This window comes from Nilaparvata lugens, chromosome 14, assembly GCF_014356525.2.
Source record: "Nilaparvata lugens isolate BPH chromosome 14, ASM1435652v1, whole genome shotgun sequence".
Classification (NCBI taxonomy): domain Eukaryota; kingdom Metazoa; phylum Arthropoda; class Insecta; order Hemiptera; family Delphacidae; genus Nilaparvata; species Nilaparvata lugens.
In genome coordinates this window covers 20,941,921-20,956,322 of record NC_052517.1, presented here as the reverse complement: position 1 = coordinate 20,956,322, position 14,402 = coordinate 20,941,921, and the positions used below count along the sequence as shown (strand labels likewise).

Sequence of the window (14,402 nt, the reverse complement as noted above, 5' to 3'; positions counted from 1 at the left end):
AAAAAACTCACATTATACAGGTAGGGGATAGGAAATTCTCGAATGACGCATCATCACGTCTCAACTACTCAACTCATTAACTTGACATTTTGCAAAAATCTGGTGTGGTGCACTCACATAACTTTCCTTGCCGTTATGAAAATTGATCACCTGACGCTAGTGTACTCGCGCATCTCAAATCTACTATTCAAAGATTGATTGATTGATTGAGTACTTTATTTATGTAGATTACAATATATACTGGCTTATACACTTATGTACAATAGCTTACAATACAGCAAAATTATAGATGAATTTACATGATATAGACTAAGAAAATAATTATTGAACTGTATATGATATGAAAAAGTAATTTGTAATATAATAACTATAGATAATTATATTGTTATGCATCTACATAAATTGGCGGAGCTTTGGACATATCGATGTTCATTCTTCGGAAAGAATATTAAAAATATCTTCCCCACTAACTCTCTACCAAAAATATGAGACAGCTGGTGATAGGTCAATAACGCTGGAGACACACGAGGTCTACTATCTCTTCGTAGTGAATGATTTAATAGAACCAACAGTTGCCAAAAGTTTGCAATTGAATAATCACATTTTCTCGGATTTCAAGCTTATTTTCAATTTTAGGTGGAAATGTTACTGGACATTAATTGCAGAGAGTTTCTTGCTCAATCTTTTCCACTTGAAATTATTTGTTAAAATTGTATATGAAGGCTGATAATTGAGAATCTAAAATCAAACTTTGCATAGATGGGGCGGAGCTCCTGAAATTTTCACAGATATGGGACTTGTGGCAGTTGATAGAGCTTATCGATGACTATTTCAGGTATAACTTTAATCAAAATCGTAAATCGCAAAAAACCCTGTTTTTAACAACAATTTCGCAATTTTAGCCCCCATCTTGAATCGCATTTGATCGAAATTGTTCGTGTCTGATCCTTATATTGTAAGGACCTTACGTTCCAAATTTCAAGTCATTCCGTTAATTGGGAGATGAGATATCGTGTACACACACACACACACACATCACACTCACACACACACACACACACACACACACACACACACACACACACACACACACACACACACACACCCACAACACACACACCACACACACACACACAACACACACACACACACACACACCACACACACACACACACACACACACACACACACACACACACACACACACACACCACACACACACACACACACACACACACACACACACCACACACACACACACACACACACACACACACACACACACACACACACCCACACACCACACACACACACACACACACACAACACACACACACACACACACACACAACACCACACACACACACACACACACACCACACACACCACACACAACAACACACACCACACACACACACCACACACACACACACACACACACACACACACACCACACACACCACACACACACACACACACACACACACACACACACACACACACACAACACACACACAACACACACACACACACACACACACACACACACACACAACCACCACACACACACAACACACACACACACACACACACACACCACACACACCAATACCCAAAAACCACTTTTTTGGACTCAGGGGACCTTGAAACGTATAGAAATTTAGAAATTTGGGTACCTTAATTTTTTTCGGAAAGCAATACTTTCCTTACCTATGGTAATAGGGCAAGGAGAGTAAAAACTCGCATTATACAAGTAGGGGATAGGAAATTCACGAATGACGCATCATCACGTCTCAACTTCTCAACTGATTAACTTCACATTTTGCATACAGATTCTCAATTTACCGAGGATGGTTATAGGCCTATCTCCAATTCTTCAAGAATTCATTAGGTCAAGTCTTCAGTTTGTCAAGTTTCAATATTAGACCTCAGTGGAGTACGGGTTAACTGCTGGTCTATAATCTATGCTACAATAAAGGAAAGAACTGGCTTCTACACGTAGGGGATAGGAAATTCTCGAATGACGCATCATCACGTTTCAACTACTCAACTGATTCACTTGACATTTTGCACATAGATTCTTAATTTACCGAGGATGGTTATAGGTCTATTTCAAATTCTCAAGATTGCAGTGAGTTCTTAATCAGACCATTGCGGAGCACGGGTTACCTGCTAGTTTGAGAATAGAGCCTACATAATTTTAAAAATAATCTACGTAAATATAGAGCGATACTCTCATTCAATACAAATCAAATCAAATCAAATTTTTATTCTCACAATTTACAAATAATACAGTACAGTTACAGTACATTTATATATACCCTTACGTTATGAGAGACTCACATGTAGGCAAAAGCCTGTGTTTGTGAGGGCCTGGAGTAATTCGCTGAATTAAAATCGATAAACTAAAATAATGAAAATTGATATTATATTAAACTGAATTGAGAAAAATACAGATTGAAAAAAAAGATATGAGTAAATGTTGATATTATAGGCAGAAAAACAAATAATTAGCTGCAGAAACAGCCAGTTATAATTAATGACTAAAAGTTAGTAAAACTAAAAGGTAGATACACTATAGCAATTCAATTAAATACAGATTTCATAGACAGCTTCATACCGTATCTGTAGTTACGAGGACTGTATAGAGAGGTCCACGTTATAATGGGCAGTGTTTGATTATTAGCAACGGTATTGCTATCCTTGTCTATCATTGAACAAAGCGGACAGCGCCATCTCTTTCTCGCTTTTCTCTGTTGCCAGATCGTCTTTCAACAATGTAGAATTAATACTCAACAAAATAATTCATCTTGATTATGAAAATTCATCATAGAATTATTGAAAAATATAATAATTTCTTGCTTGATAAAATACTAGTAGTTCTGTGAACAGTAGACCTCACGCAGTATTCTCATCCACAAGTACCTACCTGATTGAAACTATAGACCTTATGGAAATACAGCAATAGACTGGCTTCTCCACACATCTGTGTAATCACTTGTCAGCTGATTTATGATGAATACTTCTATAGTCTGATTTTCACTCTAATATTGGCGTATGGAGGAGGCTCCTTTTTCCTTTTATATTATCCTTGAAATGCTAAATTTCCAAAAACCTTGTATATACGTCGACGCGAAATTAAAAAAGGAATATACCTGTCAAATTCCATTAAAATCTATTACCGCGTTTCGCCGTAAATGCGCAACATTTAAACATTAAGAGAAATGCCAAACTGTCGACTTGAATCGCTCGGTCAATGATTATTTAAAACGAGAATGAACAGTTAATATTACATCAATAAACCTGTATCAGCCACCGTCTATAGAAGGCATTGACAAGACAGAGGATCGGCAACGTTGTTCTGCTTCTCCACTGCCATTATAACGTCCATCTCACTATAGTATACATATATAGTTAAACCAGTTGGGAGAAATTATTAATTTTGGAGTAACAAGTTTTGTGGGGCAAAAGAGAGACTGCAGTGTGGGAGAGAGAGAGTGGGCGATCACAGATCTCGTCAAGTTCTATCATTCCTGAGAGTTTGAGCGATTTTAATTCTCAACCATTTTTGCAAAAATCCATGATAATTCATGGATTTCATGAAAGGTGCGAATCTCCCAGATTTGGTTGATATTTGGGCTATGGATAGAGGTTGACCTAACAAGTGTTGTGCTATAATATGAGACGTTTCGCTACAATACAGGGTGAGTTATGAAGCTGCAAACATAAAATCCTACTTCGACTCTGAGAGCAGAATAATCACTCATCTTCAAATGATTACCTATATAATTATATTATACTTATATGAGTGAGACCATAGAGTAAAGATATTAAATAGAAAAGATATAACAAAGGAGATATGCCATGATTTGTAGAATTCATTCAAAGTTTGGAAGTCTTGTATCAAATCATGGTGTTGTGTATCAAGTTGAGATGATACTACATTACCATAGCCACCTCTAATACAAGGCCCCCGGTCTACGATATTGCAACGTCGCAGTGTAGGCCTAGAATCTAATACATGATTGGTGAAAGAAATTTAAAAAGATACCAGCTGATCTTTTCCACAATCATATATTAGATTGTAGGCCTACACTGCGACGTTGCCATATCGTAGGCCGGGGCCTTGTATTAGAGGTGGCTATGACATTACTCATTTGAGCTTGTTTTCTTCAATTAAAACAATTTCCTTCTATAAATTCTTGAAAACTGTGAGAAAACGTTAGGAAAACGCAGTAAAACCGCAAAATCCCCCACCAAACTTGATACAAACAACTCACTTTCGTATCAAATCCGCCACCAAACTTGATACAAACAACTCACTTCCGTATCAATTCCCCCACTAAACTTGATACAAACAACTGACTTCCGTATCAAATCTTCCACCAAACTTGATACAAACAACTGACTTCCGTATCAATTCCCCCACCAAACTTGATACAAACAACTCACTTCCGTATCAAATCCCCCATCAAACTTGATACAAACAACTCAATTTCAGATTAATTTTGACACAAACTCGATACACAAAAGACGTGAATTTCCTATCCTGTAAAGACTTGGCAAACAGGACCTACTGAGATCTTGAAGAATTGAAAATAGGCCTATAACCATCCTCGGTAAATTGAGAATCTATATGCAAAATGTCAAGTTAATGAGTTGAGTAGTTGAGACGTGATGATGCGTCATTCGTGAATTTCCTATCCCCTACCTGTATAAGCCAGTTCTTTCCTTCATTACAGTATAGATAGATTATGGATTTACTAATTTAATGAGTTTGTTTGACAGGGGAGCTTTCGCGAGCGTTTGTCGGGCCCAACAGCTGGGAAGCGGTGTGGGCGGTATGTTTTGCGCTAAGCACTGTCTGCGCATGCGCAGTGGTCTCGACTGCACTGCCGACATCCACCACGAGATAGCGCTGTTGTCGCTGTGCTCCACGTCACCGCGCGTAGTGAGGCTGCATGATGTATTCGAAACCGATGACCATTTTGTCATCATTATGGAGTAGTGAGTATCTAGGCAGTATTATTGGAACAGTTATCTTCAATCCTCCTCATTATCTTCTACTTCCTCCTCCTCCTCATCATCATCATCATCTTCTACTTCCTTCTCCTTCTCCACTTTCCCCTCTCCTCGACCTCCTCCTGGTCATTCCCCTCCAACAACTTCTTCTTCAAATACTTAACCTCTCTCTTGTCCTCCTCCTCCTCCTCCTCCTCCTCATCCTTCTCTCCCCCACCTCCTCATTTTCCTTATCACACCCTTTACTCCCCCCAAAATTATATTTTTCAATCATTTGATGGTCCTTTCATTATTGAGATAATATATTTTGTTGATTAATTATATTCTTACATTGATCAAAAACGATCTGGGAACAGTACGGAGGTGGTAGAGGATAGCACTATCTGCTTTGTGGAATGATAGACAAGAATAGCAACACCAATATTAATCAAATACTGCCATTATAACGTGGACCTCACTATAGAACAAGAACAATCACAACATGATACAGTACCAACACAATATGATACAGTATCATCTCAACTTGATACACAACACTATGATTTGATACATTCGCTATCTGCTTTGTGGAATGATAGACAAGGATAGCAACAGCAAAGTCAATCAAATACTGCCATTATAACGTGGGCCTCACTGTAGAATAAGAACAACCACAACATGATACAGTATCAACACAATATGATACAGTATCAACTCAACTTGATACACAACACTATGATTTGATACATTCGCTATCTGCTTTGTGGAATGATAGACAAGGATAGCAACACCAAAGTCAATCAAATACTGCCATTATAACGTGGGCCTCACTGTAGTTATTTTGTTATAGTTATTAGTTATTTTGTAATAATTATTGCCAATTATTGGAATTGTTGATTGTGTTGTTGGCAGTGCACCAGGCGGGGACATGCAGACGATAATCGACAACAATGTTGTGCCCTTTGAAGCGGATGTTGTCAGGTTTGTGCAGCATGTGGTCGAAGGTCTGGCATATCTGCACCATAGACGAATTGCACATCTCGACATCAAGGTAGGTGCATGGAGGAAAGGTAGCATAAGAAGATATTCCATGGTTTGTAGAATTCATTCAAAGTTTGCAAGTTTTATATCAAAATATTGGGGCACCGAGCTTCGCTCGTTATTTATTTATCGATAAACAGAACTCAATTCTTTAAAATGATTGGGGAAGGACTAACAGGCACAGCCCAAAACTGTTTCTTCCCCGAATTTTGATTTATACACTATAAATATTCCAAAAAGTAGGTTATGTTCCATACACTTGAATTCAGGTCAAATTTTCAGTCCAAATATTTGAAAACATAAAAGTTCTAATTTAGATTGTTTACAAACCAAATTGAATAACAAAATAACACTCACTAATCACTTAGAACTGTAAAATAATGATTAACTTTGAATATTATGATATAATACCATCTCATGTCAACAAATCAGATTATTTTGATCGAGTCAATTAAAATTTCTAGATTTCTCGCAAGATACGGTAAGCTAATTGATTACACAGCTGATCTCCCACACGCATCTTCTGTTATCGACAGACGACGAAATTATCATCTGTTTTTCCAAGAATGAATTATCCTTTTCATGTCCTTCAGCGAGGTTTCCCAGGGATGAGACCTAGTGCAATCGAATTTTTATATAATAAACCTACTATGTTCCAAATTTCGTGAAAATCGTTAGAGCCGTTTTCTAGATCCGTTGAACATAAATAACCAGATATAAAAATATAAACAGATATACAGAAATTGCTCGCCTAATATAATAGGATTATGGTGTTGTGTAACAAGTTGAGATAATACTGTATCATTTATGGTGATACGCCATGGTGTTAGACCGTTATGTTGCAAATGTGAGTGTTAACTGAAGCCGATAGTCCTAGTAGGCCTAGTTGTTTTTGGTGAAGCTATGTGAAGCTGGTAGTCTCTCATACTGTGCCCTTCTCACACTCTTACACTCCCAACAACACACAAATCATAGACAGTGTATAGGGTGTCTATGTTGCAAATGTGAGTGTTCACTGAAGCCGATTGTCCTAGTAGTTGTTTTTGGTGAAGCTATGTGACGCTGGTAGTCTCTCATGCTGTGCCCTTCTTACACTCTCACACTCCCAACAACACACTAATCATAGACAGTGTAAAGGGTGTCTATGTTGCAAATGTGAGTGTTAACTGAAGCCTACAGTCCTAGTAGTTGTTTTTGGTGAAGCTATGTGACGCTGGTAGTCTCTCATACTGTGCCCTTCTTACACTCTTACACTCCCAACAACACACTAATAATAGACAGTGTATAGGGTGTCTATGTTGCAAATGTGAGTGTTAACTGAAGCCGATAGTCCTAGTAGTTGTTTTTGGTGAAGCTATGTGACGCTGGTAGTCTCTCATACTGTGCCCTTCTTACACTCTTACACTTCCAACAACACACTAATAATAGACAGTGTATAGGGTGTCTATGTTGCAAATGTGAGTGTTAACTGAAGCCGATAGTCCTAGTAGTTGTTTTTGGTGAAGCTATGTGACGCTGGTAGTCTCTCATACTGTGCCCTTCTTACACTCTTACACTCCCCACAACACACAAATCAGCTTGCGTTGACAAAAAATCTGCTTCAAATTTGGAACATAAACGATCAATGTCCTCCTATCTATCTCCACTGCCATTATTTTTTATTCATATACAAATAAAATACAGGTAAAAACAACAGGCATTCGCCCAAAACTACTCTAAAGCTTAATTTGGAATACACAGTTTGAAAATGATAACTTAATTCACAGTTATACCGAGGACATCACTATATTTCTTATATCCTAAGCTTCTTCATCCTCAGGGAAGTCCAATAACAAGTTCAGAATTCGAGACATTTTATGCACTCATAGATAAGCCACCAAGTTACTGTATCTAAACAGATAAAATTTATCCAAATAAATTTGGATGGAGTGATCCGTGGTCTGGTGAATAGAGTGCTTACGTAGCAGCATAGAGATCCCGGGTTCAAACCCTCTCAATACCAAAAGTTTTTTAACCACATCACTCCCGTGTTATCGGATGGGCACGTTAAACTGTCGGTCCCGGCTGAAGTATGACAGCCGTAAGGCCCATTGACGGCTTAAATTATATATTCAGGCGGTGGGACCTTCCCGCAAGGGACTCCCCACCAACAAAAGCCATACGAATTTACTTTACTTTTTTATCCAAATCTGATGACACTAATGTAAAATGTTTATATCAATTTGCAGCCCCAGAATCTGGTTCTAATGGGGGAGTTTCCACACTGTGACGTCAAGGTGTGCGATTTTGAAATTTCCCGCGTTATTTTGGACGGATCAGACATTCACGAAATACTGGGAACACCGGAATATGTTGGTAAGATATGTTCAATTATGTATTTTTAACAATTAATTCATTATTAATCAACAAAAAATAATGAAGAGATGTGGTGGTATTTCTCCACAATTGAAACATCAAGGCATATTGATGTTATCATTATCACTATTTTTGTCAAAAAATAGTTTGTATTGAAATCTCTTAGATATGAAAATATTTATTTATCAATAGAGGCACAAGTCTTCTATAATAATATGAAGGGAAGAACTGGCTTATACACGTAGGGGATAGGAAATTCACGAATGACGCATCATCACGTCTCAACTACTCAACTGATTACCTCGAAATTTTGCATATAGATTCTTAATTAACCGAGTATGGTTATAGGCCTATTTAGATTCTTCAAGATTCCAGTAGGTCAATTTATCAGTTTGTCAAGTTTTTAATTACTTCATTGCGGAGCACGGGTGACCTGCCAGTAAACATAATATTATATTCCTTATAAAATGATTTATACCTTTTAAATGATTCCTTATAAATGAGATAGGCTAGCAACAGGCTATACCTAAAACAGTATCTTCCGAATTTTGATCAGTATAATTATTTAATAAATGAATAATATTTCTCTATTTCGTCTCAAAAAATAAATAGTCCAATTTTTTGTCACTCTTACACTCCCAACACACACTAATAATAGACAGTGTATAGGGTGTCTATGTTGCAAATGTGAGTGTTAACTGAAGCCGATAGTCCTAGTAGTTGTTTTTGGTGAAGCTATGTGACGCTGGTAGTCTCTCATACTGTGCCCTACTTACACTCTTACACTCCCAACACACACTAATAATAGACAGTGTATAGGGTGTCTATGTTGCAAATGTGAGTGTTAACTGAAGCCGATAGTCCTAGTAGTTGTTTTCTGTGAAGCTATGTGACGCTGGTAGTCTCTCATACTGTGCCCTTCTTACACTCTTACACTCCCAACAACACACTAATAATAGACAGTGTATAGGGTGTCTATGTTGCAAATGTGAGTGTTAACTGAAGCCGATAGTCCTAGTAGTTGTTTTTGGTGAAGCTATGTGACGCTGGTAGTCTCTCATACTGTGCCCTTCTTACACTCTTACACTCCCTACAACACACGAATCAGCTTGAGTTGACAAAAAATCTGCTTCAAATTTGGAACATAAACGATCAATGTCCTCCTATCTATCTCCACTGCCATTATTTATTCATATACAAATAAAATACGGGTATAAACAACAGACATTCGCCCAAAACTACTCTAAAACTTAATTGGAATACACAGTTTGAAAATGATAACTTAGTTCACAGTTACACCGTGGAACTCACTATCTTTCTTATATCCTAAGCTTCTTCATCCTCAGGGAGGTCCAATAACAAGTTCAGAATTCGAGACATTTTATGCTCTCATTAGATAAGCCACCATGTTACTGTATCTAAATAGATAAAAATTTATCCAAATCTTAATTATATAATATTATATTAATAAAAAATAATCCAAATCTAAACGGATGGACACGTTAAGCCGTCGGTCCCGGCTGCCTAAAAAGCAGTCGTTAGGTCATGTCAGAGGCCCTGAAATCGATCAGCTGCGACCTGAAAACTCTGACACCAGACCTGAGCCAGCCAGGTCACTTGATATTATTATTATTATTATCCAAATCTGACATTAATGTCAAATGTTTATATCAATTTCCAGCCCCAGAATCTGGTTCTAATGGGGGAGTTTCCACACTGTGACGTCAAGGTGTGCGATTTTGAAATTTCCCGCGTTATTTTGGACGGATCAGACATTCACGAAATACTGGGAACACCGGAATATGTTGGTGAGATATGTTCAATTATGTATTTTTAATAATTAATTCATTATTAATCAACAAAAAATAATGAAGAGATGTGGTGGTATTACTCCACAATCGAAACATTGAGCCATATCAATGTTATCATCATCACTATTTTTGTCAAAAAATCGTTTGTATTGAAATCTCTTAGATATAAAAATATGTTTTCCTACAGTTACGTTGAAAAGTGGCCATTGCTGCACTGATTACAGAACGCAAAGAATCACTTTTCTGCTCTAGTGCGGGAAAAATTTTTCTGCACTCCAGATTTGCAACATGGCAACGCAAAATATTTAGTAGGTTATATGGAGCAACAGTGCAGCAAAATCAAAATGAAGTTGGTAACAGTGACTGGGCTGCTATAGTGAGCAGAGGTGCAATGAAGCACAACGAGCACCTTATTAAATATATATTATAACCAACGACAACATTTTTATTCAATTTGACAATAAATTAAGGTTTTTATCAATAATAAAATTACACAGAAAAACAATTTTACCCATAATTACCCACTTTTCATATTCAATGGTAACTGTAGGAAAAACTTAATGTGAAATACGTGCGCAAAGTTCCTCTGCTGCACTCAAGAAACCATTCCGCCCTCGCCTACGGCTCGGGCGTAAACGTTTCATTCGGTGCAGCAAACTGTCACTTTGCGCACTAGTTGCACAAATAACTAATTTATCAATAGTGGCACAAGTCTACTATAATAATATGAAGGAAAGAACTGGCTTATACAGGTAGGGGATAGGAAATTCACGAATGACGCATCATCACGTCTCAACTACTCAACTGATTAACTCAAAATTTTGCATATAGATTCTTCATTTACTGATGATGGTTATAGGCCTATTTCAAATTATTCATGATTCCAGTAAGTCAATTTATCAGTTTGTCAAGTTTTGAATTAGCCCCTTGCGGGGCACGGGTTACCTGCCAGTGAACATAATATTATATTCCTTATAAAATGATTTATTCCTTTTAAATGATTCCTTATAAATGACATAGGTTAGCAACAGGCTATGCCTAAAACAGTATCTTCCGAATTTTGATCAGTATAATTATTTAATAAATGAATAATATTTCTCTATTTCGTCTCATAAAATAAATAGTCCAATTTTTTGTCACTAAATTAAATCCTGCATTTTATTACAGCTCCTGAAATCCTGCATTATGAACCAATCACTTTAGCTGCCGATATGTGGTAAGTAGACCAAATATTTTTTCATTCAAGTTGCATTTAATTATTTATTTTAGATCTGATATTCAATAATATAGAGCATAGAGTGATTTTGATAAATTTACTGAGTATAGTATTTCTAGAGTATAAATTAATTGACAATGTACAACTTATCTCCAGAGTCAATTTTGCTTAATTTTGCTCCAGTAAACTAACTAAAATGAATTGACCATTTGATTTTGACATGGAAGATTTTGAAACAGATAACCACGATATCCTATACTATTAAACGAGCAACTTCTGTTTATATGTTCAGATGTTTATATGTTTGTATTTCACCGGATCTCGAAAACGGTTCTAACGATTCTCACGAAATTCAGAACATAGTAGGTTTATAATATAAAGATTCGATTGCACTAGGTCTCATCCCTGGGGAAACTCGCTGAAGGACATTAAAAGGATAATTATTATTCATCCTTGGAAAAACAGCTGATAATAATTATTTCGTCTTCTGTTGGTGATGGAAGTGAGTGAGCGAGTTCATGTGTGTGGGACTGTGTCAAAATTATGACTCAGCTGTTGAACTTTTGTAATCATTCAATCAGGTACTTAATGCCGGTTGCAAAAAAGCCGGGTTATTTTCAATCCTGATTAATTCCAGTAGATCCATCTTTTTGAAATGGTTGTCTTTGATTTGGTTCACGTGAAGTTTTAATCAGGATTAAAATTTAACCGGCTTTTGTGCAACTGGGCCTTTGTGGGAAATTTTTGCATTCCACTGGGAATTAATCTTAATTTAATCTTGGTTCACGTGAAGTTAATCAGGATTAAAATTTAACCGGCTTTTGTGCAACTGGGCCTTTCTGTGAGGGAAATTTTTGCATTCCACTGGGAATTAATTTCAATTTACTGTGACTAGATAGAACATTTCTGTATGAACTATGAATGATATTATAATTTATTCTTTCGTAATACATTTTTTATGCTTTTGTACTCCAGAGCGAAGCTCGGTCCCCGATATTCAGGTTAAAATAAAACGAAAAACCGAGCGTGTGTGGAAGAATTTGTTTTTATTTGCTGTTTCCTAGCAACAAATTCGAATATGATGAAACCGATTTGTGTTGATGGGGCGTTCGGTGCTATGCGGTTGCTATTTGGAACCGAATTAACGTTTCACACTTATCGGAATCGGTCGAAAATGAACAGAAAGCAAACCGAACCGTATTCCTGAATTCACCAATCTCTGAGTGTTTTCAATATCTAATATTTATTTATTTATCATATTGTATACAAATTCTTAACATATTTTCGCTGACTTTGCAGGTCCCTAGGAGTGACCGTCTACGTTCTGCTGACTGGGTTCTCACCCTTTGGAGGTGAAACGGATCAGGAGACCTTTCTGAACATCAGCCGAGCTCAGCTAGACTTCCCTGATGAGCTTTTCGATGATGTGTCACAACATGCCAAAGACTTCATTGCTAAATTGCTCAAGAGGAATCCAAAGTAAGTAGAAATCATCTATATTTATGACACAGATTCGAGTAGAAATATTCCTCTCTTTTACAGATTAATTCTATAAAATTGTGTAATCAAAGAGTTATTCAAGAACTGTCTCTCTATGCCAAAGATTTCATTGCCAAGCTCTACTCGAGAGGAATCCAATTGAGTAGAAATCATCTATATTTATGTAAAGCTGCGTACACATAAACACGCCTCCAACCCGCACCGAGCACGCTCCGCCCTCGTTCCTCCAACGAACCACAGTCGCTCCGCCCCCGCACCCATCATGAACGTTACGGAAGATGTTAGATCTTCTCGCGTTCCCCGGTCGAACCACTCTTGCTCCCCGGTCGATCATCAATCGCTCTGTTGGAGTGACGTTCGGTTGCGGAGCAGAGCCAAAGTCTGTACGCACCTTAAGATTCAAGTAGAAATAGTCAAACTTATTACAGACTAGGAGGTAACCCGTGCTCCACAAGGGTTTAATTAAAGACTATGACAGCCAAACACTGCATGAACCACCCCTGGTTGGCCAACAACAAAACGTCACCATTGAAGTAAGACTACGACAAACTCTCACCACTCCAGTGGTCCCACCGCGACAACCTGGGCCACTTTTAGACTCATATTTATCTTCTAACCGTTTTCAGAGACCGTATGACAGCCAAACAATGCCTGAACCACCCCTGGTTAGCCAACAACAAAACGTCACACAGAACCCATTGAAGTAAGACCTCGACAAATTCTCACCACTCCAGTGGTCCCACCGCGACAACCTGTACCAATTTCAGATTCATAATCATGTTCTAACCATTTTCAGAGACCGTATGACAGCCAAACAATGCCTGAACCACCCCTGGTTAGCCAACAACAAAACATCACCCAGACACCATCGCAGTAAGACCACGACAAATTCTCACCACTCCAGTGGTCCCACCGTGACAACCTGGGCCACTTTTAGACTCATATTTATCTTGTAACCGTTTTCAGAGACCGTATGACAGCCAAACAATGCCTAAACCACCCCTGGTTAGCCAACAACAAAACGTCACGCAGAACCCATTGAAGTAAGACCTCGACAAATTCTCACCACTCCAGTGGTCCCACCGTGACAACCTGTGCCACTTTTAGACTCATATTTATCTTGTAACCGTTTTCAGAGACCGTATGACAGCCAAACAATGCCTGAACCACCCCTGGTTGGCCAACAACAAAACGTCACGCAGACACCATCGAAGTAAGACCACGACAAACTCTCACCACTCCAGTGGTCCCACCGCCGCCACTTCCAGCAACCAACTGCGCAAGTACCTGTCCAAGTCACGTGAGGCGCTGTTTGAACGGGTGGTAGCCAAGCACAAGTCTCAGGCGTCCAGTGGCTCCGGCATCAAGTCACGCTACGATCGCACCAGGAGACTGTGTGAGAGTCAGATGTCACTTGTGTCCAGGTCCAGGTTAGTTTTTATTACAAAATAACTGTTATTCATGATTGAAATTTTTGA

General features: G+C 38.0%; 1 protein-coding gene across 3 annotated transcripts in view; it reads left to right on the top strand.

Annotated features, from left to right (window-relative positions):
* LOC111062230 (serine/threonine-protein kinase Nek4) overlaps positions 1-14,402 on the top strand; it is a 29,607-nt gene that overhangs the window by 8,974 nt on the left and 6,231 nt on the right. Inside the window, exons 2-7 of one of the 3 annotated variants that reach the window (XM_039441058.1) lie at positions 4,789-5,007; positions 5,914-6,052; positions 8,271-8,397; positions 11,376-11,424; positions 12,724-12,903; positions 14,061-14,354. In XM_039441058.1, the coding sequence (XP_039296992.1) occupies positions 4,789-5,007; positions 5,914-6,052; positions 8,271-8,397; positions 11,376-11,424; positions 12,724-12,903; positions 14,061-14,354 (1,008 nt within the window). Of the gene's footprint in view, positions 1-4,788; positions 5,008-5,909; positions 6,053-8,270; positions 8,398-10,079; positions 10,206-11,375; positions 11,425-12,723; positions 12,904-14,060; positions 14,355-14,402 lie in introns of those variants that run through there. The other 2 variants (XM_039441059.1, XM_039441060.1) reach the window with 2 other exon arrangements.